Source organism: Esox lucius, chromosome 18 (assembly GCF_011004845.1).
Source record: "Esox lucius isolate fEsoLuc1 chromosome 18, fEsoLuc1.pri, whole genome shotgun sequence".
Taxonomy (NCBI): Eukaryota; Metazoa; Chordata; class Actinopteri; order Esociformes; family Esocidae; genus Esox; species Esox lucius.
The window spans coordinates 16,238,637-16,265,370 of NC_047586.1; the positions used below are offsets into that span (position 1 = coordinate 16,238,637).

General features: G+C 43.0%; 1 protein-coding gene across 1 annotated transcript; it reads left to right on the forward strand.

Annotated features, from left to right (window-relative positions):
* Nucleotides 1–2,531: 2,531 nt before the first annotated feature.
* Nucleotides 2,532–14,109, forward strand: LOC105017693 (calmodulin-1). The gene is made up of 6 exons (XM_010882512.5): nt 2,532–2,663; nt 7,079–7,109; nt 8,907–9,050; nt 11,523–11,629; nt 12,040–12,175; nt 13,489–14,109. The coding sequence occupies exons 1-6, from the start codon at nt 2,661–2,663 to the stop codon at nt 13,515–13,517; spliced, it is 450 nt and encodes a 149-aa protein (XP_010880814.1). The 5' UTR covers nt 2,532–2,660; the 3' UTR covers nt 13,518–14,109.
* Nucleotides 14,110–26,734: the final 12,625 nt, after the last annotated feature.

The window sequence follows — 26,734 nt, forward strand, 5'->3', positions numbered from 1 at the left end:
TGAGATTGTCTTAGATAAATAAGGGGGCACACAGGGCTACATTGATTTTACATATGTATATGTTACACGCACACACACACTTCTGACGCTATGAAACAAATTCACCCCTCGGAATCCTTCCATGCCCCTCAACAGCTATTCATTTCCTAACCCAAATTTCTATGGTTTTCCTCTGTGATCACCCATTTTCTAGTACAGTGAGCTTAAGGACACAAAGTAAGCCGCTTTTCTTTGCAGTCGAGCTGCTACAGTTCATTCGAGACGTGATCTAATTCTTCCTGACGCAGGGGCCACGTCCGACTTCGTACTCGGCAGATCACTTGAATAGCCGATGCATTTGAGCTTGAATGCGGCATGCTGTCCCGACAAGCCCTTGGTGAATCAGTCGTGCAGTTCCACTGCAGGCTGCACATGTCGCAGCACAGTCAACAAACAGTTAAAAGAAAACATTTAAATCAAGTGTGTAGTGGAGCCTGAGAGATTGGATGGGGTGGGGGGACTGGCCTGACAAATATCTGTCTTACACATACCACGCCTGCAGGCTTGAGGTAATGTTGGCTGAGTGGGCACAGGCCACATGTTTCTAACTACTGCTTATTACCGTGTTATGAAATCTGTGTAATATGCCGTTTGATAAGCTCTTGACATGTCCTATTCATTCAAATGTTGTATTCATGAAAAATGCAGTATCCCTCTGCCTGAGAGTGTGGGAATAGATGTTGGATTGAAACCGTGTGGGGTATTGCTCTATATTCAGCACACCCTCTCTCACACTTTCTACGTCTGCAGGATTGAGTCAATGGTAGATTTGGAGGTTGATCTTTCTTTGAGCTGTCGTCAACTGAGGAGGCAAAACTCTGGCAAATCTGAGGAAGTATTTTCAGTCATAGACTGTCGTTGCCATTTGCTTGACAAACGAGCTTCATTGCTGGGAGATACTTCATTAAGACTTAATAAATTATTAAAATACTTTAATTAATGTTCTGACATACACAAATTGATTAGTTTTGGAATTGGATTTGTTGGCCAGAGGGAGAGGTAATCCTCATCATCCATCACAAGGGGGCGCTGAAATGCCTTGTTTGTATATGAAAAAGCGCACTGACAAAATAGACTGAAATCGAGAATCAGACTGGGGGACTGATAATAAAACTTTTTTTTTTTCCAACTGAACACATCTCCAGAATTGTAGACTGGTGATTAACCTACATTTACTAAAAAATATTTGATATTAAGCCACAACATTCTGGCCTAGCCTATGTTGAATTTACACCAAAGGAAACATTATATGATACTGACTGTTATGGAGGCAAAACATAGATAGACAGTGATGTCGCAGGTTGTGACACATAACATGTATTTATACTACCGCAACGAATCATGCTCTCTTCTTAAATTTCGCGTTCATTTAGAAATACTTTCTAGTAGGTTGCTTATCGTCCAATGGAAAGACTTGCACCTCCCAGCATCGAATCTCAGCAGCACTGGTCAGCCCGGTTGTCTCTTCTTGTCTCAAAACACAATCATTTCCAGAGCTTAAAGTAAACAACAACAACATATCTGTCAAGAACAAAAACGGGAAGATTGAAACAAGCCGTTTGGAGAAGCAACGGCCTTACATCGCGTTTGTTTAAACGTTGTTATATTTATGGGTTTTCCATCAAGCGATACTGCCTGGTGCAATGCAGCTCCGACCTAGCCAATAATTGCGGCCAATACATAGTGTATAATATTGCGGGTCTGCTCTAGCCAATCAGACGAATCGTCACATAGCTGCATTGCAAATTCTCCAGCGTCAACCAGGTAACGTCTTTATACAACATATGTATCCTTCCGCTGCAGGAAAATAGTCCATGTTCTGTCTTTTTAGAACGTATATCTAAGTTTAGTTTGATTGTAAGACTGGTAGAAATATCATAGATAAACATACATTACGACATAATGCCATAACGAAAATGTATGGAAATGTATGCACTCACTACTGTAATTTGCTTTGGGTAAGAGCCTGCTAAATTACTTAAATATGTTGTTAATATAATAATACTACAATTTGCTGTTAAACACGTGTTCTTTATGAACTGTTATAAATGATGAGCTTGCACCAATGACATAAAAGGGAGGTTTACCTATCACTTATCATGCCTGGGTTAACCTATGGAGTCCCAGGTATAAATTATTAAAGGAAAACTTTATAGTTAAATGATCCTTTAGACCTGGATGAAATGGGCCTTATATTTGATATGCCCTTAAAAAAAACTGACAACATGACCATATGACAGTTATCCTGTTGACTTTTATAGTATCGGCTGTTGCTGCAATTCAGGTAGAATGGCGCAAATCATAATTGAACTGGGGTATGCCTGCGGTCTGCAAAGTTCATAGTAGGCCTCTGCTCTACGGTGGGCTACAGTAGACGCAGCGCTGTCTGTCCTGTGATTGGTGTGTCTCCGCCCTGTTGCAGGGAGGGGCTTAGCCAGTATCTGCAGTTGGAGAAATAAGGAAGTGAGTGAACAGGCTCAGCCACTGTTGCGGAGGGATACATAGTCCCCATTACTAACACGCCGGCTATACACACCTCCATCCCTCTTGTGGAAACTCCATCTAAGGAACGAGCTCACTCGTAGTCTGGTTCGTAGATAATCAGCTCAGATCCATCAAACATGGTATGTATTTTCATTTTTAGTTAATTGGTCAATGCATGTAATGCCATGATTGCAAATAAGAAATGTTATCGATAACGTTAAAGAAATTGGGAAATTATTAATGAATATATCGACGGCATTTTCTTTAAACTGGATTTAAATTAGTGCCATCAAAAATGTTGTTTTTTGCACACATTACATGAATACAGAGGATTTGTAATATTTAGTCTAAATAGGTTAATCTGATTCGATTTGGAGGAACATTTTCAGCGCGATGCAACACAAAATGGAGCGGGACTCCGCGATAACTGCGCAATTCTTACGGCGTATAGTTGGCTCTATGGCTATATGGGGGCATGTTGCTGGCTCGAGGCTGCGGTGCAGATTGAATTAATTCTTAGATCAGATTAATAGCATTGGGATAACTAGCAAGCTATGCTAGATGATTATAGCATAATTCTGAAGTGATTAAATTCCAGAGACTAGTAGTGTGTAGGATGGAATAGGAAAGCGCATTGGTAAAAACGGGGTAGTGTTACCCTTATAATGAGTGACATAAAGAAACAATGCTGCTGATTATATTTTTGACAGATGTCAGATATGTCTCAGTTATTCATATTACGTTTTATTTATTTGTGATCGCATAACATTAATACACTTGTATAAATAGAGGAAATAATCACCCACTTTTTGGCAAATTAACCTATTACATGGCTGGATATTGGCTGCAATTCTCCACGTTGCATCATCGTCCTGGCTGTCTTGATGGACCAACCGGGATGCGAATTGTAACAATGTGTTGCTTGTGATTCGCAACTGAAATCGCCTCTACCTGTCATATATGGGGAATCTAACAAATTGTAACAATTTATATTTGTCCCTTTTGCATTCTACAGAAGGCTACAATAGTTCCAATGTTTCCCTTCTTCGGTCTACGTCTACCTCAATGTAATGCCGACTGATTTGGTTGTCTTTTGCAAATTTTCAATGGTATGCAAATGCTATGATGCTAGTCGTTTCATGGAGTCGTCAAAGCTCTCTGGCACATAGAAAGCCTACTACACAGCCTAGACAAGAACATGAAAAGATGTTCAGTCTGGGGTATAATTTACAAAAAAGATATGTAACATATTCCTACAAATACATAATTTTATTGACGGTATCCATCACACTATTCCCTCTATTTCCAAATGGTAATTTTTACTGTTAATGTTTATTAAATTCCAAGAAAAATACCTGTTAAATCGATCAGTGTGTGTGTGTGTGTGTGTGTGTGTGTGTATGTATATATATATACACACACACACACACATATATATGATTATCAGCCCTATGGCACACTTAGCTCTAAGAGAGTCAATACACTTAATTGTCCTTAGTGCAATCAAATATCCCATGTATGGTATTGAACCACTGCATCTAGTGTAGTGCAGTATTATAATTGCATTAAAATTGCATGTCACCCTTTTGAATGCTTTCACCTGTGATTAAACCTTAGTTAGGCCTATCAAACTCCCCAACTGCTATAGTGGTAATAGAGCATCTGTAGACCGAAGCACAAGTAGTTTGTGCGTAAGCAGAACTATCCTGTTTTTGTTCCGGCCTTGTTTGCCGGTGCATGTTTAGTAACTTTGAGGACATCGGATCCAGAGCAGTGAATAATTTATTTGCTTGGCAGCTGGCCCCAACCTGGTCTAGGCTATCAGCCTGTAAACTGCTATCAGGGTTGTGTTCATTAGGTGCCAAATGGACTGAAAAATGACTGTAAATGGGGAGTTTTTAATTGGACACTTCCAACAAGAAATGCACATTTTCATTTTCTGTTGCAAAATGTTTTACTGCGATGTGGCCCAATGAATGCAGCCCAGGTGTGGGCCACCACTCAGGTCTATAGGAGGGTTGCCTGTCCTGAGCCCACAAGAGACAGTCCAGTAGTGACTGGCTAACAGTGTTGTTGACGGTTATGCCCACCCCCAACCCCTAGCCATCTTTTGTCCAGAATGAAAGAGAAAAATTATTCAGCACACATGAGCTCAAAAGCCTGAGTACAAAAGTGTGTGTGTGTGTGTGTGTGTGTATATGTATTTATATATATGTGTAGTATTTGTGTGAGTCTATATAGTAGGTTATTCCCCTGGGGAGTAAGGGTTTCCTTTGTAATGAGTCATATACGCTTTAGGGGAATCAGGTTCTGTGAAAGAGGCTGTTGGTTTGCAAAGTCCTTATATGGTGCGTTGCAGATGCTACCTACTCTGCTGGCCTTGTTAGTTCAACGCCCAGTACCCTCATAACATACGGTCTCTTCCTCAGAATCACCAGGAAGCCTGGCTATTCTCAACTATACAGCTGCAGTCTATAGCCAGAATACCGGCCTGACTTGTGAATTATGTTTGGAGAAGAGGTTGTACTGCCTGACTAGCCTGAACTAGCTTGTACTGTAGGCTACCTTGGGACGTTTGACTGGTAACATAGTGCAATTGAGGGGGACTGGGTTGGCCTAGTGAACTAACAAGTCCAGTCTCTTGTACAGTTCTGTGGTTGGACAGTGTGTTAGGTTGTCCCTGTCCTGCCAGGATTATACACCCTCCCCCAAAGCAGGCATGCATGTTTTCACAACATGGGTTAGGGTGAATCGGAGGGAGTTTCCTCTGCACGGACATGTCTCTGTGTGGCGGTTTTGAGTGCTTCTGTGTTGTGTAAATTCAGCAGTACTTTTCTGCCTACAAGCAGGCTGTTACATTCGCCCAGCCCCCATTGCTTCCCTGCCAGCCAAAACAAAGAGAGGGGCAGATTAAGTCAGAGAGGGAGACTACGAGGGGGAAGGACTGTAGTAGCGATGTTGGGCGTGGTTCCAAGCAGACCAGCCAGGCCAAGGAAAGGGCCCGAGAAGGCCTGGCGGTGCTGCAGCACTGTGAGGCCCAACCGTAAAGGAAACGGCAACAGTACCTCTGCCACTTGACCCATCCAACACCCTTTACAGATGGAGGGAGGGATTATCAGAGAGAGAGAGAGAGAGAGAGAGAGAGAGAGATATGACTGAAAGATGACATAAGTGAGGGGTGAGAATACTATTAGTTAGGGGCATAAGAGTTGCTATGGCTGAATTCTGTTCATTTTCTAACCTCCACCCTTTGGAATACAATAGTTTGTTTGAGACATTACAGTAATCTCCAGGATGGAGAGAACGGGGTAGGTGAGGAGGAGGAGGGAGGAGAGGAAGCAAAAGCAAACACTTTTGTTTTCTGCTAATTGAATCACTTTGGCTAATGTAATTTAGTCTGGTGAAGTTCTCCGTTGCACTGTGTTGACATATCGACCTTGGCCACTCATATAGCCTCAGGGCCTTGTACAGAGTATTTTTTTGTTTGTTATCGGCCTAAGTTAAAGCACATCCGCCCAACAAAGGAATGTAATTTGAGGTCTGGGCCTTTCAGCTTTAATCTCCTGGCTGTGTCCAAGGCACGGAGTTCGATCTAACCGAACGAAGAGTCCTTATCGCTAGTATAGGAAACTTCACCCCTCATACCATAGCCCTACAGAACAAGGAGTGTCCTTTGGTGTTGTGTGACCATTCCTATTGTTGACACACCTGGAGTCATCGCCATGGTATATTGTGTTTGGTATGGATACTGAGCTTTTGAATAATGCCCACACATACCTTCTCATAGGACATTTGTCCTTTGGGACGGAACTGAAGCGGATGCCATAATGTGTGACAAATTCACTAGAAACCTAATGGTGGAAAGCTATTGGCGTAGACGGAAACACCAGCATCAAACGACAGCTTTGCATCAGTGCTTTGTTGCCGTAATCATAAGCATGTTTTCCCAATCTGAGAGGACACCTGTGGGATTTGCCATTTATACAGGCGCACGCGTCCGCACGCACACACACACACACACACACACACACACACACACACACACACACACTTCTCTGACTCACCAGAGCCATTAACGAGAGCTAACAGGGAACATGCTGAGACTAGGAGGGAGTCAGGACAACCAGACCAAACTGAACACACCCGTTCAGCTCTGTTAGCTTACAACAGGTCAGGGCTCTTTTCAGGAGCAGCATGTTTAAGGTGGGTATAGTTCAGTTGGGAGAACTTGTTTTGAAAACGATGATGCTGGTCTACGACATTACCTTGGGCCATGGAAAGATAATGTTTCCCAAACATGTTAGTGTCCTGTTTTGTTAGTCTCTGAACCAGGGGTGGGGTCATTCCCAATGGTTTCCAGGGGGCCCTAGCCTGTGGAGGGTCCTGGTCTGTTAAGAGCTCCGCACTAAACAATGTCCTCACTGTTCGGTTATGGGACATCATGTAGTCAGGCGACTGCCAGGGGAGCATGAGTAAGTGGTATGCTATTTGGGATTTAGCGATTGAGTAACTAACTGCTGTTTGTTTTTCTGTCTCCCCTTTTTTCCGCCTTCAGGCCGATCAGCTAACAGAGGAACAGATTGCAGGTATGAATGACTGAGTAATCGCCCTCTCTAGCATGCTTTGAACATGTTTCACTCGTCATTGAAGTGGACAGCATATACCATACAGTATAAACTTACAGTACCAGTCAAAAGTTTGGACACACCTACTTATTCAAGGGTATTTCTGTATTTTTACTATCTTCCACATTCAAGAGATCAAAACTACAAAATAGCACATATGGTTCACACTTCAAAGTACCCACCCTTTGGCTGGGTGACAGCTTTGCACACTCTTTGCTTTCTCTCAACCAGCTTCATGTGGAAGTCACCTGGAATGGATTTCCAACAGTATTGAAGAAGTTCTGACATGCTGAGCATTTGTTGGCTGCTTTTTCTTCACTCTGCTGTCCAACTCATCCTAAACCATCTCTGCTTCTTATTGTTGTACTTCAGTTGTAGTTTCTTTCAAGAAATTTGACCTTGAATGCCTGTTTCACACAGTCTCCTCTGAACAGTTGATGTTGGGTTGTCTGTTACTTGTACACTGTGAAGCATTTATTTGGGCTGCAATCTGAGGTGCAGTTAATTGCTGATTTCTGAGGCTGGTAACTCTTATGAACTTATTCTCTGAAGCAGAGGTAACTCTGAGTCTTCCTTTCCTGTGGCTGCCCTCATGAGAGGCAGTTTCATCAACAACGCTTGATGGTTTTTGCGACTGCTTTTGAAGAGACGTTCCAAGTTCTTGACCTTGTCTGTATTGACTGACCTTCATGTCTTAAAGTAATGATGGGATGTTGTTTCTCTTTGCTTATTTGAGCTGTTCTTGTCATAATAAGGACTACTACAGTACAGACATAACAAGGGTCCTCTGTATACCCACCCTAACATGTTAAGAAGGAAAGAAATTCAAAAGGTTTACTTTTAACAAGACATGCCTGTTAGTTCAAATGCATTCCAGGTGACTACCCCATTATGCTGGTTAAGAGAATGCCAAGAGTGTGCCTAGCTGTCATCAAGACAAATGGTGGATACTTCATGAATCTGCTATATAAAATGTATCTGTTTAACACTTTTTTTGGTTACAACATGATTCAGTATATGTAATGTCATAGCTTATATGTCTTTACTATTATTCTACAGTGTGGAAAATTGAAAAAAAAAAAAGAAATACCCTTGAAAGAGTAGGTGTATCCAAACCTTTGACTGGTACCGTGTGTACATATATGCATACATACATACATGCGTGCACACATACATACACTGTACAGGATATTTCATGTCACAAGGACATTATAAAGGAGCTTGGGTTTCCCACGTTAGACTGTTCAGCCGTGTTGTTGAGGCTTGTCTGAGGGTGGAATGATGTAGCATCTTGTCATTAGATAGAGTGTGATGTGGGCCGGTGATGACTACACCCTGTGCTCCAGATTTACACAGTGAAACTCCTCAGTGGCTAATTAGCCAATGCTACTGGGTGCCAGGTTAATGCTGGCTTGTCTTCAGCGGTACACTTCAAACATTTTCTGGGGTGGGCTCTTACTGCCCTTCACTGTTACAATGCTCAGCTCTGTTTAGCACACGGCAGGTTGATTGATCAAAGACCACCGCTTTTATAAAAGTATTTCAAACACTTCCGCTGTAGGTCTCTCTTGAGCTATGTATCATTCGCTTGTAACTAACCGTCTATAAAGCCTTTACTACCTTCCTTAAGGATCGCCGAATGGAAAGTGTTATCCATCGCTCCGCCACGACATCGCCGAGGAGGCCGGACTGAGCCTGCGACCGGTGCACTCTGACCGAGGCCTAATTCAACCCCGTTTCTCCTTGTCCTCCTCGTAGAGTTCAAGGAGGCATTCTCTTTATTCGACAAGGACGGCGATGGCACCATCACAACCAAAGAGCTGGGCACCGTGATGAGGTCGCTCGGACAGAACCCCACGGAGGCTGAGCTGCAGGACATGATCAACGAGGTGGACGCCGACGGTGAGCAGAACCATGTTTAGTAGGGACAGTCGCTGTCGGCTGTGGGAGGCACGCCTCATTGGTGGAAGTAGGAACATGATTGGGAGCTGCACGTCCTAAACAGGGCTAATTGGAACGCTGTTGAATCGTTTGGCCCGGTTCTGGCCCCCCTAGAACCTAGCCCATCGATTTAAAAAAAAAAAAAAAGTATTTTTTTTTCTTCAGAGGCGGGCGTGCTGCCGGCTTTTCAGTCACTCTCTTCCTGTCAAACTGTCCCTCATGTTTGATGCCTTGTGACTTCGCTGACTGTGGGCAGTGGCGGCTTGTGTCAGGCCTGTCACAGACCTAGGTCGTGTTGAGAAGCTGACACTATGGGGAGCGACACGTCGTGCTTCCGTTGGCCCAAATGGAAACCCTAACCACCACAACCAACCTGTCCCCATAGGGTGTGCTGGATTCACTGAGCGGGTTCCGAGTGACAGCAGTCACGGTGGGAAAGGAAACCTTCCAGTCGTTTAGGCCATCAGACTGGGCCTCATGTGGATGGTGGTGACCTGTTAGGAGGGTTTTGGTAAATGGGGGCAGTATTGATTGCAGCCGTATTGACCGATCTTACCACAGCTGAGATCAAGCTATTTCTCTATTCTGTTCTGCACAGCGGTCTTTCTCTGGCTGAAGCAATCTGGGTCAGACAACGATGAAGCTAGTAATGGAAAATAAAAGGGCTTACATAATCACTCTGCTGCTCTGCCTTTCTCTCTATATATTCAGGATATCTCTCTTCGCTCCCTCTCCAGGACATCCAGTAACACTCATAGTAATGTGTACAGCAGGGCCGCAGATTAGTTCCTTAACAAGCAGAGTGGCTGACAGAGGTAGCTTTACCCCAGAGAGTTGCCACGGCGACCCCTGCGGGAGGAGAGGCGAAGAGGCATGTTGACGAGGCTCGGAGGGGAAGGTTTGTGTCGCCAGGCCTTTGATTGGTTGTACAAGTTTGATCCCTCCCTCACCCCGCTGGGCTCCAGTTTGTATTGGTTGGTTTCAGTGGAACGTTTCACAGCCCTGGATGATGCTGTGGGGAAATACTAGCCTAAGGTGGAACAGTCCTGTGGGGGTGTAGGGTTAGTCTGTCTCATAGTTTACGTCAGCAGTAGCTCTTACACACATACATACAATATATAATTGTACCATCCCCCACTCGTTCTCTCTCGCTTCCTCTTCTCCCTGGTTCCGTCCCTCCCGCCCACTCCATGTCTCCCTCTCATACGCCAGGCCCTGGAGTCAGTCAGCCTCCTCCTCTTCCTCCTCACTGTTCTTCCAGTGCTGTGTTTTCAGACTGCCTAGTGTTGGTGCACACACACACACACACGTAGGCTCTCTCTGATAAGGGCTACCCGGTGGCATGAGGTCCTTTGATGTCTGCTGTCCTGAACTGCAGACCCAGCCAACGGTGTGTGTGTACGTGCGTGCGTGCTTGGGCCTGTGTGCGTCTGTGTGTTAACACGTTGTTAGATCTCTATCCTACGGCCATTAGGTCACCATCTGCCCCATCACATTAGGCTCTCCACTCTGCTGTTGGTACTGCTCTGCTTAATCCCAAAATCAACACACACCCACAGTCACACAATCTATGAAGGGTTACCCCAGTGGGTTTTCCGACCCCTCTGTCTGACCTCCCCACAGTCCCAGCAGGCCACAGATCACAGCGTTTTAATTTGTATGGTCTCAATCCTGTCCATGCGGCACGCCTGCCTGGCTCCTTGATGAAGAACCCCCTCCCGGCCTGGTTACAGTAGTAGAGCCTGTGGAGCTCCGTTGTAATCCCTGGGTAATCCCAGCCTAACAGGCAGCGTGTTATTGATCTGATCCCAGATCCCTCCGCTGACACCGGCTGTGTCCTTCCACGGGAGAAGAACCCCCCCAACCCCGGTCCCCCAGTGTGGGGAGACCCCACCGCCGCTCTCAGTGTATCCACCCACCACAAATGAGGCTAATGCTCCCTGTGAGGTCAGTTTGGAGGGTAGTGTGAGGGCCGGGAGGAGGTTCTCCGACCCAGGGAGAGAGGCCATCTGACGGGGATGAGAGGCGATTTATGGAGCCTGGCTCAGGCTCCAGCCCAGTCCAGCAGATGTCGGCGTTCGGAATGGATTCCCTCTCTCTCGGTTCTCCATTGCCCTAGTCAAACGCCATACATCCAGTACAATGTTCTCCCAGGCAAGGGACCACGAGGTCTACCGTGGAGACACTCTCTCCTACTGGGATCGTCAGCTGGTAACGCTGTTTGTGACAGGAAGTGGAGTATGTTGTGTGTATAAACAAGGCTGTCACGCAAGTTTTCAAACACAGACTTTTCAGAGTTTTACTTTATAGTCCCATGATGAGGAAATGCTTGTCAACAAACAAAAGACTCTTTGTTTTTTCTGAGTTTATTTTCTGTAAAGTTTGTTTGCTTTTATCAGGCAATGAACTAAACAAGGCATTTCTCCAATATAGGCAATGGCACAATTGACTTCCCAGAGTTCCTAACCATGATGGCCAGAAAAATGAAGGACACAGACAGTGAGGAGGAGATCCGTGAAGCCTTCAGGGTATTTGACAAGGTAAAATATTGCATGTTTCCTGTGAAACACACTCTTGGGAGTATAGGACCTTATCCTCAGAGGACAACTTTGTTAGTAACAGGAGAATCTGCTTTGTAATAAACAAGTAAGTAGTTGACTGTCTTGAGATTGTCATCAAAACTTCTTATGGTGATTCTATATATACATTATATATCATTAACCATCGAATGGGGACTTTACTGTCTGTTCACTGTCCAATGGGAATTCATCCCTCCACTCAATATTGTCCAATGGGAATTCACCCCTCCACTCATCATAACCCTATGGGGATTTGTGTCAAAGTTATATCCGGTCTGCTCATTGGGAATGAGTGTTCGGGTTGGCCCAGTGGAAATGGCTTTTCCGTCAACACTGACACAATGGGATTTCTCGTGTCCTTGTGTATCCAGGACGGCAACGGCTACATCAGCGCCGCAGAGCTCCGTCACGTCATGACAAACCTGGGGGAGAAGTTAACAGACGAGGAGGTGGACGAGATGATCAGAGAAGCGGACATTGACGGAGATGGGCAGGTCAACTATGAAGGTAAGAATACAGGACACCCAGCCCTGTACGTTTCATCAACCGCATGCTCTTATGCGATATGCAAGCAGGATACCTGGGCACATTGGTTAGCAGTGAAACGTATGCACAAACACCCAAGACGCCATATTGCTTTTATAGACTAGTTACCAACGTACCTTTATTTATTTATTTTATCATACCCACGGTATACAGTCTCACATATCACAGCTATCAGACAATTAGCATTCAGGGTTCCATGGGTGCAGTCTTTCCAGACGTTCCAGCAGTGCATAGCAGGCTTAACCAGCTGTGTACTACACATGTGTAGAGCCCTCCAGCAGCCCTGGAGAAGACATATGTAACGGTGGATATTAGATGGAACCTTTCTAAGATGGAGACATGCGGAGGCCATCCCAATGAATCATCGTCATTATGCTTGAAGGCAGAATTTTGCTCTCTCCGGACACACTCACTTTCTCTCTCTCCCGACTCACTTTCTCTCTCTCCCGACTCACTTTCTCTCTCTCCCGACTCACTTTCTCTCTCTCCCGACTCACTCGCTCTCTCTCGACATCGCTCTCTCTCGACATCGCTCTCTCTCGACATCGCTCTCTCTCGACATCGCTCTCTCTCGACATCGCTCTCTCTCGACTCGCTCTCTCCCGACTCGCTCTCTCCCGACTCGCTCTCTCCCGACTCGCTCTCTCTCTCCCGACTCGCTCTCTCTCTCCCGACTCGCTCTCTCTCTCCCGACTCGCTCTCTCTCTCCCGACTCGCTCTCTCTCTCCCGACTCGCTCTCTCTCTCCCGACTCGCTCTGTCACCCTCCAATGTCACTCCTGTGCCCACTATGTATTGTGAGACATTGCTTGTTTTTCTAGGAGCTATTAACACAATAAACATTCCATATGTCTTGGCTGGAAAGCACCACACGTAGTTTTGTTTTCTTCCGTTTTGTCCACTAAACCTCCAGCACCTTCACTAAATCAGTTTGGGTTATGTGGTAGATTATGCTTATCCCTCCCACATTGTGCCATAAATAACATGTGCTGCATATGTGTTCGAAAGCCTTTTCTTGATTTTGGATGGGCATCATTGGGTTCTATTCACATTGCAGTTACTTTTTAGTAAAACGTGTAATTAAATGAACATAGAAGCCATTTTGGAAACAGGACAATAATTAGAAAGATGTAAATTCTGTTCCTGAACTACTTGATAAAATAAGCTATTTAACAGGTGATGTCCTGCCTATCACTTGGCCAATGAGCTATATAATGTTCCTAATCTTTGTCTCTCTCTGTCTCTCTGTCTCTCTCTGTCTCTTCCCTTCAACAGAGTTTGTACAGATGATGACTGCAAAGTGAAGCTCGTTCGACCTACCCTGTCCCCTCTTAGAAGAATTAAAAAAAAATCTAAAATGTTTTACTTACCTCTTGGAAAAAAATGTTCATTTATTCATACTGTTTCTGTATAGAAAATAATTGAATGTTTAAATAAAATATCCTTCTGTCCACACAGAGAAAAATAAATAAAAATATATCTGCATGATATGGTTAGTGACCCTGTCCCAAAAAGATGAGTTTAGCATCAGTACTTTAAAGAGAAATATAACTACCCTGTATTAACTACCTTCAAACTGAAGCGAGGCGTTTGGAACCCCTGAAACATGGAACCCCTTCCAAGTTTGATCCATCTGCTAGTGGTGATGTTTGGGCTGGCCATCTCTCTCTCTTCTTCTCTGTTTTCTGTTCTTCATGCATGCAGCTTGTGACTGGAGTACTCCCTCCAGCCAATCCGAGCGTGCTGATTCCACAGGGGTGTCGTTGGTATTGTTGATTTGGTACAGTTTTTTTTGTATTTGGAGAGGAACCGTAATGATATGAAAGGAAATATGGTTCTTATTCAAGCTGAAAGTGAAATGGAACTTACTTGTATGCTAGATAAAGAGATATACAACAAAAAAATATTGTAAAAAAATATTTACATTTTCAGAATGTTTGGCATGTTTTTTTTTTTTTTTTTTTTTTTTTAATGTTATTTGGATGGCCAACTTAAGTATTTGTGCATCCATGCCCTGAAGAGGAAGGGATATAAAGTCTTACGGTGGAATTTTGTTTTTTGCTGAGATGGAGTGACCCTCTTTTTGGCATAAAGTGAGATTCACTGGCCTTCGTGTTTTTCTTTCTTCTGTTTTCTTCACTCAGACAGGAGTGTGGAGAGGTTGTTGTGTATTGGACATCTGCAGTATTCATACTGTAGGAAACCGTTTCAGCACAATAGTCTTCTCAACTGTTCATCTGAGTTCAGTTTACATTCATTCCAAGTTGTACATGATAGTCTTAATTATTTTTTTTTCAAATAAAAAAGACCATGAACTTTAAAGTTGTTTTTTTGTGTTTATTTATGACATTCTGCGGAGATTACATCTTTTTTGTCATAATGTCAACTGTGGAAAAAAATGAAAACAAATGACGTATATCTCAAAGACAAAGAAGGCTCTCCAAGCTTATTCAGTTATTCAACATTGCTGTATTAATTCGGTGTCATTCTTTGCCGCCAATCAAGCAGTTTATTATTTGCAAAAATAGTCGCAGCCAGAGCAGTCCAGCTCTCTGTCAGCAAACTGCTGCTACAGTAGAGAGGTTAGGAGAAGGAAACAAAAAAAAAAAACAGTTTGCTTTCTCACTGAGCCATAGATAGACATACACATCTATGGCTGTGCTTTTGTTCCGTTGCTATGCAACAGCTCCATGATGTAACTGGGATGTTAGAGGTTTGAAAAAGGCGAGTGGAAGTTTAAATAAGGCTCAGCTGGAGAAAAACTTCCATGTTGCTTCAGCCTGTCCCTAGTTAGTAATGGCATCCCCAGGCTGACCTGGTAAATCCCCTAATTAGGGAAAAGGGTTGGCCATTAGGATTCAATGAAATTGTTTAACCATATTTGGTGAGGAGGACAGTTTGTCATGTCAGTGCCTAAAGGTTTAATGCATTTGAATTAGAATTACTCTTCACCTTATTCACCATACTCCACACTGTTAAGGGGATTATGTTTCATTGTGAATTATAATTATATATTAAAATACAAAACTGAAATATCATAATTGGATAAGTCTCCACCCCCTAATTTAATACTTGGCGGAATCACCTTTATATTCACAGCTGAAATTAAAAGTTGAGATTTCCTTCCTATCCTGACAAGTCCCCTGGTTCCTGACGATGAGAAACATCCCCACAACATGATGTTGCCACTACCTGGGATTATGCTTTATTGGTTATGTGCTACATTGGTTGTATACTGAATGTATCGCGTTTCATGTTGGACAAAAGGTTTACTTTTTTCACTTGAATTCCAAACATTTCTACAGATTCAAGATACATTTTCTTGAGTAACGGCTTCTTACCTCCCTAAACCCTATACAGGCCATTTATTTAGTGTTTGGGATTTTAATGTCACCTGCACACTTTGATCAGTAGTGGTCAAAAAAGGTTTGTAGCATGTCTAAAAGGTTCTAGCCCAATTCCTCCGCTCTCTGACCACGACGTGCAGGGCTTGAACCAGTGATCGTCTGAGCACAACAATAATAGTCCCCCAAAATGCACTGTTACTATTGCTTCAATGAAGCAGCTGACCTTGTGGGAAACATCTATTTCAAGGTCTCAGAGAGAGTGACGAAATGTATTGAAACACCGTCACCGCTGACCAGTAATTGACAAGTAATTTCATATCCGTTACACACAGTCAACATTGACATTAACTGATTTGTAGCTTCTGTGATCCAGCTACTACTTGCTCTGTTATCCAGTATGGAGGTAATGCCATTACACATTCCACTTGTTAATACTCCAATGGATACACAAGGCCTTGGAAATTATTTCATACCAATCCCGTCATGTTTATTCCCACAACTTTGTCCCTTAGTTCTTTTGGAAAAAAAAAAAAAATTAGCAATTGACTACACAACAGAGGGAACCTACAGAAGCTGCTGAATTCATGTGAATCACTACAACGTAACACAGATGTTGGCCAATTTAATTGGTGTTTGACTTTAAACGTAATTGGTTACACCTGAGCTTATTGAACATTACAGGGAAAATGGAGACTCACCAAATTATGATATTTGTATTGTTTATTTCATAATAATACGGTGGGGAAAAGTGGGAAGACATTCTGATTGAAATGCATTAACTCTTGAGGCACTGACATGCCAACAAGTGAAATAGGGTTGTAAACCTTCCGTAGGCATTTTACAACATGCTTTATTGTAGAGGTTATACTTTATATGTCCTACAGATTCACTTTTTTATATAGATGAGGCCTATATGATTATTAGATTCTGTTATATACTGTATACGTAATAATAATATTTTTTATTATAAGTAATATTAATTGAATTTAATAACATCACTTCTACAACTCTTTGCATGGACTCTCTGAGTGCTTCAAAAGCAAAATGTAATCTCCGGGCATGGTAAACATCCTGTATTACATATTAAATTTTCGGAGGAAGATCACAGATATGATAAATACATACAATAGATGCAGTACATCTGTGCTAGCCCGGGTACTGAAGTGTTTACTTTACTTTCTACTATTTGTAATCCATGATATTTGCCAGCAATATTATAATGACAAAGGTCAGAAAGTAATATGATCCTTAAACCAAATCATTCCCAGGCTAGATTCAGGCCACATTATTTGTAAATACCCTAACAGAAAGTGTATTTAAATGAGAAATGATCAAATACACATACATACTGAACCAAGGACTGGTGCATCAGTAAAGCAGTGGACCCTTTTACCATGCAGGATCTACAACAACACAGAAGCAGTCATTCACACAGACAAGCCACATAACACCTCTACCCCATGGGGACCAGGTAGTCAAAGCCCTCCCCTTTCATGTTTGCGTTGCACAGTCTGTCAGCCACCCAATCTCCTGGTCAATGTAATGACAGTTGTGAGACCTGCCTACACATAAAACACACACAGTCGGTTCTGGAAGGGACTTAAAAGGGTATTCCAATTCAAAACCCTATTTCTTCTCACACTCAATCCAACTGTAACAATAACCTCAAATACCTTACTCCTAACCCTTAATCTTACCCTAACCTCAATTGTAATCTTTAACTTAACCCCTAAAAAGCTAGAAGTTATTTTCCTTCTTTTACTATCCTTTTGTAAATGTTCTGTACACACACACACACACACACACACATATATATATATACACGTTTTACTATCAAAGTGATGTTTGTACCTCTAACCTTAACTCTAACTTTAACCCAACCCTTACCTAAAACCCTCAACTATTATGCCTAATCTGAACCTAACCCTAACTTCTAAACCTAATCCTTAAGGTTTGAACTTAATCCTAAGGCTAATTCTAACCCTAAAGCAAACCCCAGGTCAGATAAAGTAAAACAGGAATACACACATCTCTAAAGCACAGTACTTCAGAATTGTGGACAGCTGAGGTATTTATTGAACCTTAAATAGAACTAGTGGGACTGACAATGAACAGTACCTAACTACTGCTAAAAAACGTTTAATGAGGCAAGGCTAGTACCTCATCAGCCAATGAACAGATCCCACAAATCTGCATGGCCGGAGAGTAGGGGGAGTAGACAGACGAAAAGACAGCTCATCTGTCATGTCCTCTGTTGTAACAGCAGTGGGTCCTGTGTGCGCGCGCGCGCGCACACACACACACACACACACCTCCCCTATTCTCTGGTGTGACACCGGAGCCCCCCAAGGGGTTATATTAAGAACATGAATATTTCAGGTGTAAATGAAGCAGCACACTGCGATGGTAACTGCAGTAAGGGAAGAAGCCCTGTCCCGAGAGAGACCGGCGGAGTGGGGGACGGATCACATATCACATTTGCTACTCCTACTGGTGGAGAAAAACTAGGTACGCCAATGAGAAAGGTCATGAATTATGGGTCTTCGAGTGTATGGGGGCAGGGTTGTCTGGCTATAACGTCAGCCTTTCTAAGCTTACAGAAAGGCCTAGAATCAACTGCCCTTGCTAATGTTGCATGGGTTTTCCTCACATGGCGAACTGACCATGAGGAACAGAACGGCTCCTGACCTATTAGTAGTGCAGTCTAGTGGTGAGTCACGCTGGGTTCTCTGGTCGTCAACTACCTGGCTATAAAGAACCTCGCTAGTCATAACTTCCAAAACCCATGCTCTGTGTACATGAACCCTTTTTTTCCTGTGTGCTTTTTCAATTACAGGGAACAGCTTGAATCTCTCTCTTTTGCTCTCTCTGAGGTGACTTACTGCAAGGCTGGAGTTATGACCAATGTTCCCTTATCCAGGTCTGCCGCCCTGAAAGAAATACCAGCCTGCGCTGAACCACAGATTAAACTTCAGTGAGTTCACCCTGTTAGTAGGCAACAAACCATGTTAATATCAAATGTAACTTTGCATCAATATAAATGTGTCAGTCTTGAACCTACAATGACCTGTGACCACAGCCAATCAGAGCTACTGTAGAGTTATGCAAATGCAAATATGCTATTTGCCACAGGGGCCATCTCAGTCATTTAATTGTATGTTTACAAGTAGCAACAGCACAAATGTAGATAATTAGCTAAAAAGCGTTTGTTAAAGCCTCCAAATTCCCTAAATGTTTTTAGTTGAAATATGTACAGTATCTCACGAAAGTGAGTACACCCCTCAGATTTTTTTACATTTTGATTATATCTTTTCATGTGACAACACTGAAAAAATGACACTTTGCTACAATAGTAGTGAGTGTACAGCTTGTATAACAGTGTAAATTTCCTGTTCCCTCAAAATAACACAACAGACAGACATGAATGTCTAAACCGCTGGCAACAAAAGTGAGTACACCCCTAAGTGAAACTGTCCAAATTGTGTCCAATTAGCCATTTTCCCTCCCTGGTGTCTCAAGTGTGAATGGGGAACAGGTGTGTTAAATTTGGTGTTATCGCTCTCACACTCTCTTATACTGGTCACTGGAACTTCAATATGGCACCTCATGGCAAAGAACTCTCTGAGGATCTAAAAAAAATTATTGTTGCTCTACATAAAGATGGCCTAGGCTATAAGAAGATTGCCACTGAGCTGCAGCATGGTGGCCAAGACCATACAGCAGTTTAACAGAACAGGTTCCAGTCAGAACAGGCCTCGTCATGGTCGACCAAAGAAGTTGAGTGCACATGCTCAGTGTCATATCCAGAGGTTGTCTTTGGGAAATAGACGTATGAGTGCTGCCAGCATTGCTGCAGAGGTCGAAGGCGTGGGGGGTTCAGTCTATCAGTGCTCAGACCATACGCTGCACACTGCATCAAATTGGTCTGCATGGCTGTCGTCTCAGAAGGACGCCTCTTCTATAGATGATGCACAAGAAAGCCTGCAAACAGTTTGCTGCAGACAAGCAGACTAAGGACATGGAATACAGGAATCATTTCTTGTGGTCTGATGAGACAAGATAAACTTATACGGTTCAGATGGTGTCAAGCGTGTGTGGCGGCAAACAAGCGAGGAGTACAAAGACAAGTGTGTCTTGCCTACAGTCAAGCATGGTGGTGGGAGTGTCATTGTCTGTGGCTGCATGAGTGCTGCCGGCACTGGGGAGCTACAGTTCATTGAGGGAACCATGAATGGTTCATGTACTGAGACGTACTGAAGCAGAGCATGATCCCCTCCATTCAGAGACTGGGCCGCAGTGCAGTCCAATACGATAACGACCCCAAACACACCTCCAAGAGGACCACTGCCTTGCTAAAGAAGCTGGGGGTGATGGACTGGCCAATCATGTCTCCAGACGTAAACCTTATTGAGCATCTGTGGGGCATCCTCAAATGGAAGGTGGAGGAGCGCAAGGTCTCTAACATCCATCAGCTCCGTGATGTCATCATGGAGGAGTGGAAGAGGACTCCAGTGGCAACCTGTGAAGCTCTGGTGAACTCCATGCCCAAGAGGGTTAAGGCAGTGCTGGAAAATAATGGTGGCCACACAAAATATTGACACTTGGGCCCAATTTGGAAATTTTAACTTAGGGGTGTACTTTTGTTGCCAACGGTTTAGACATTAATGGCTGTGTGTTGTGTTATTTTGAGGGGACAGCAAATTTACACTATTATAAAAGCTGTAAACTAACTACTTTACATTGTAGCAAAGTGTCATTTTTTAAGTGTCAGATACAAAAATGTGAGGGGTGTACTCACTTCTGTGATAATGTTAGTGCCCTGGGAGTTCTACATAAAGAAACAAAGTCCTGATCAAACAACTACGCACGTCGGCTCTCTCCATCTCTTCCTCTGTAGCCTACACCAACCTACAGTATGCAAGGATATCAACTAGCCAGACATTTTAGAAGGAAAAGTAAATAAACCCTCACAACTATTTTATATACACGTCAAATGTGACTGGCAAGGAAGCTGGGCTCACAGCTTCAGTGTTCCTTGCTTTTGCATGCCGGAAGCTGCACAGTATTTTCACAGCTTTAAACATTAGTCATTACCACAAGAAGTTCCTTTCATTTTCATTCATATGGGCTTCCCTTCCCTGTTGGTCTGTTTCTCTCAATGCTTCTCCCTTCTCTGTTTGTTGAACAGCGCATTTGCATTTATTCTTTTTATCAATGCTTTAGGCCCCCCATCACTTTTCTCTATTTATTTCACTTACTTCCTCTTCACGCTGGTGTTGTCCGTTCTTTATTTAATTATTCTACCTCCCTCCATGTACCTATGAGACAACAACAATCCGTCTTGGGTTGCAGTGAAATATTACTACGGTGTCAGGACAACAGGGCCTCTGAACTCATGCAATATTCATAGGCCATGATATGAGATTCAGTCTAATGAGAAAACAAACGCCAGGCCAGGCAATATAAACAACATTTAATAATGCAATGGCCGAACAGGAACAATCTGCTCCCACGAGCGCTGTTTGTCTATCTGTGTGTGTGTGTGAGTGTGAATAATTGTATGTGATGTTCATGGTGCATGCCCCAGGAGGGTTATGTCATGTGGGGTCCACCTCCACTGTAAAGTCCATGCATTGTTAAGTACATCGGAACAATGGACTCCACCGTGGGGCCCAACTCCACCGTGGGGCCTGACTCCACCGTGGGGCCCAACACCGGCCTTACCTACCACCATCACAAGGTGACTTGCTGGCCCGTATACGTAGGCCACCGGAAACATGTGGCTCTTTCACTGATTATATAAATCGCAGAGCCTTGCTGACCAAATCTATAACGGTGTTAAGTTTGCTAACCCTCTCCCTTCCCCATTCCTCCTGACAAAGCCCCCATTGCCATTAAGTAATATCCCTGACTGAAGACACACACACACACACACACACACACACACACACACACACACACAGAGGAGGGATGACTTAGTGGCCGAGGATTGCGGCAGTGTCAGCAGCTCTTCATGAGGATGTGTGTATGCGTGTGTGTGTGTGTGTGTGTAAGAGAAAGTGCTGAGCTGGGATCCTCCTGCCTGGGATTTCCTTCCTGTGATGTACAGCCCTGTTTTACTGCACCGTAATCTGTCCTGGGACTGACTTACACACACACACACACACACACACCGGCTGTTGGCCACCGCAGTCTGGCACAGAGAGAGGGGCAGGGATGGAGGGACAGGGATGGAGGGGCTGGGATGGAGGGGCTGGGATGGAGGGGAAAAAGTAAGGAAGGCGGTCTGGTTTTGCAGAGGCAATGCAGAGGTAATAGAATGCTAATGGCAACATAATGCAGTGCAATACATGAGAGGAGCAGCTCGCAGACTGGTTTGATTTGATTTTCTTGGTGACGCTGATTAGAAGTGACCTGTTTACCAACCATTGTGAAGGGTGTAGGCAGTGCTGTATAACTAAATTAAACAATCAAACGTGAATATCCGTCCTTCAGGACGTTCGTAGCATACTGATTCAATTTGATTCAGAACCCCATTAGCTGACGTTACCGGATTTGTTGACTTAATTAAGGGGACATTTTATGACTTTTTTTTTTACTGATCAGCCACTCAAAACCTAACGTCCCCTATTCAAGACGCTTACAGGTCAGTTAACCAACTTCTGCATTTTCATCATCAGAAACGGAAAAACCATCTCAACACAACCTATACTAGCATTCTTTACTAGCGCAGACTAGATTTCATAACATAAGTACAAAAACATAGCCATCCTTTACGATTTTCTAAACCTCATTTTAGTCTCGTAAGTCTGTGTAAGGCAAGGTGCAACACCCATCCCCTTTTCAGTCTGAAAGGGTCTGGATAATGTTCATACTAAATAATTCAATAGAAGTCAACTTAAAATGGTCTGCGCTTTTTCCGGCTGTCATGGGAGATTCAGTTAGCGGCACAATGAGTTGTGACAGTGTTGTTGATTCATGCGTCGTTATTCTGCTTTACGTTTTCCCCTCCTGTTCAGACGGCATTGACAGAGCTGTTAAGTGCCAACTCTGGCAACAACAACCAGTCGACTCAGTGTTTTCTGCGGTGACGGACGAGCTGAAGTCCAGTCACATTCTCTTCAGGCTGTGGGAAAAGCTGTCGGTGAAGGCACACTGTCGGAGGAGGGATGAGAAGGACGTGTGAAGGGATGAGAACAGACGACAGTGGTGTCGAGAAGACTGACTGGTGTCGTTTGTTAAAACGCAGACTGACAGTCTTTCAGACACACAGACGGACTTTCGGACACCCACATGGACAGATGGGGGTGGTAAAAGGGCACACCCTCTCCCCGTACCCCAGATGACAGGTCAAGCACCAGTGAAGACAAAGCTACGGTAACAGACAGTGGACTGCAGGACTGCCAGAGCCCTTTTCTCTCCACAGGCAACAGAGACACAGTTCAAACAGGCACTGAATAAAAAAGAACAAACATCATACAGGCAATGAGCTCCGAAAGCTAACATATAACAGAATATAACTGGCGGGAAAACACTGGAGCATCATCTGACACATTTATTCCACCTCAGCCAACTTTGCAAAATAGTATAGAGAACAACTCCCCACAAAGTGTGTCCTGGCTGGTCCGAATATTGTGACAAACACAACATAACACAACAAGCAAGAGGAAGGTTCTGGAAATGCAACAGCTACAAGGCAGCAATCCATTCAAACCGTTTACAGTAACAGAGTATTCTTCTGACTGTAAGGAAGTTAGGACAATGACATTATTCTGGGTGGTATGGCTACATAAGACAGTATCAAATAAATAACGAATGCTATTTCAGTTGTAGATTCACTGAAAAACGTATGTGTTATAATGAGACCTTGATGTGCCGCTCATGAAGTCATCAGAGCCACTTGTGTAATGATTGCAACACTGATGAGCAGCGAGTATCTGTTGTGTCACATCCTACCACACCACACCACCCCAATACGCATGCATGCATGCACGTGCACACACACACACAGACAGGCAGACAGCCAGGCAGGCAGGCATCTAGTGACTAGAATATATTTTCCTTCACCAATGATTCAATGTCATCAGTCAAAATAGCACATTTTTATTATCATTTAAACTATATATACTGTATAAAACGATATATACTGTATAAAACTATATATACTGTATAAAACTATACAGGTGCTAGTCATATAATTAGAATATCATCAAAAAGTTGATTTATTTCAGTAATTCCATTCAAAAAGTGAAACGTATATTATATTCATTCATTGCACACTGACTGATATATTTCAAATGTTTATTTCTTTTAATTGTGATGATTATAACTGACAACTAAGGAAAATCCCAAATTCAGTATCTCAGAAAATTAGGAAATTACATGTTGGCCAACTGAAAAGTATGAACATGAAAAGTATGAGCATGTACAGCACTCAATACATAGTTGGGGCTCATTTTGCCTGAATTACTGTAGCAATGGGGTGTGGCATGGAGTCGATCAGTCTGTGGCACTGCTCAGGTGTTATGAGAGCCCAGGTTGCTCTGATAGTGGCCTTCAGCTCTTCTGCATTGTTGGGTGTGGCGTATCGCATCTTCCTCTTCACAATACCCCATAGATTTTCTATAGGGTTAAGGTCAGGCGAGTTTGCTGGCCAATTAAGAACAGGGATACCATGGTCCTTAAACCAGGTACTGGTAGCTTTGGCACTGTGTGCAGGTGCCATGTCCTGTTGGAAAATGAAATCTGCATCTTCATAAGGTTGGTCAGCAGCAGAAAGCATGAAGTGCTCTAAAACTTTCTGGAAGATGGCTGCGCTGACCTTGGACCTCAGAAAACACAGTGGACCAACACCAGCAGATGACATGGCACCCCAAACCATCACTGACTGTGGAACTTTTACACTGGACTTCAAGCAACGTGGATTCTGTGCCTCTCCTCTCTTCCTCCAGACTCTGTGACCTTGATTTCCAAAGGAAATGCAAAATTTACTTTCATCAGAGAACATAACTAAGCAGCAATCCAGCCTTTTTTGTCTTTATCCCAGGCGACATGCTTCTGGCACTGTGTCTTGTTCAAGAGTGGCTTGACACAAGGAATGCGACAGCTGAAACCCATGTCTTACATACGTCTGTGCGTGGTGGTTCTTGAAGCACTGACTCCAGCTACAGTCCACTCTTTGTGAATCTCCCCCACATTTTTGAATGGGTTTTGTTTCACAATCCTCTCCAGGGTGCGGTTATCCCTATTGCTTGTACACTTTTTTGTACCACATCTTTTCCTTCTCTTCGCCTCTCTATTAATGTGCTTGGACACAGAGCTCTGTGAACAGCCAGCCTATTTAGAAATTAACTTTTGTGTCTTGCCCTCCTTGTGCAAGGTGTCAGTGGTCGTCTTTTGGACAGCTGTCAAGTCAGCAGTCTTCCCCATGATTGTGTTGCCTACAGAACTAGACTGAGAGACCATTTGAAGGCCGTTGCAAGTGTTTTGAGTTAATTAGCTGATTAGAGTGTGGCACCAGGTGTCTTCAATATTGAACCTTTTCACAATATTCAAATTTTCTGAGATACTGAATTTGGGGTTTTCATTAGCTGTCAGTTATAATCATCAGAATTAAAAGAAAACGCACTTGAAATATATCAGTCTGTGTGGAATGAATGTATACAGCACCTGTATATACTGTATAAAACTATATATACTGTATAAAACTATATATACTGTATAAAACTATATATGTACTGTATAAAATTATATATACTATATAAAACTATATATATACTGTATAAAACTATATATACTGTATAAAACTATATATACTGTATAAAACTATATATGTACTGTATAAACGTATATATACTATATAAAACTATATATATACTGTATAAAACTATATATACTGTATAAAACTATATATATACTGTATGAAACTATATATACTGTATAAAACTATATATACTGTATAAAACTATATATATACTGTATAAAACTATATATACTGTATAAAACTATATAAAACTATATATACTGTATAAAACTATATATATACTGTATAAAACTATATAAAACTATACAGTCCCTGACAAAAGTCTTGTCGCTTGTGTACAAATTGACCTGAAGTACCGCTGAAATATATTTCTAATCAAGATGTCTTTACAAGAAATGGCTCATTCTAATCCCAACAGCTTTTGTAATAATGTTTCAGTGCCAAACGAAACTGTCAAAAAGTATTCTAATATTCACAGCTTGGTAAAGCCCATTGAGTCAATTTTTGCAAAGACATCAGTGTTGTCGCCTTGTCATATGAGCTTCACCTGTGACTAATAATGGATCAATTAGGTCTCAGGTGTGTATAAAAACAACCCCAGTACACTAGATCTTCACATCAACTGCAACTAGACCTCTGCAAACATGCCTAAGATTCACCCTGAGACTAAAGTTTCGATTATGAAGAGGCTGAAGATCAGATCCACTGCTGATGTGGCATACACCTTCAATGTGTCTCAGCGTCAAGTACAGAGGATAAAAAAAACATTTGAAGACACTGGAGACGTTTTTGACAAGCCCAGGTCAGGCAGACCCCGCAAGACAACTGCTCGAGAGGACCGTTTGTTGGCTCGAAAATCCAAGGCCAGCCCTTTTTCCACTGCAGCAGAGCTCCACGAGACCTGGTCACCTGAAGTCCCTGTGTCAACCAGAACAGTTTGTTGGATTCTGTCTCGAAATGGCCTCCATGGTCGAATCAGTGCCCAGAAGCCAGCACTAAACAAAAGACAATTGAAAAACCGTGTGGCATTTGCAAAAGGCCCACAGCCTGCTAAAAGGATGGATGCTGGAAAAGTGGAAGAAGGTGGATTTTTCAGATGAATCTTCTGTTGAATTACACCACAGTCGCCGCAAATATTTCAGGAGACCTACTGGAGCCCGCATGGATCCGAGAATCACCCAGAAAACAGTGAAGTTTGGTGGCGGAAAAATCATGGTCTGGGGTTACATCCAGTATGGGGGTGTGCGAGAGATCTGCAGGGTGGAAGGCAACATCAATAGTCTAAAATACCAAGAAATCTTAGCTACTTCTTATATTCCCAACCATAAAAGAGGCCAAATTCTGCAGCAGGATGGTGCTCCATCGCATACTTCCATCTCCACATCAAAGTTCCTCAAGGCGAAGAAGATCA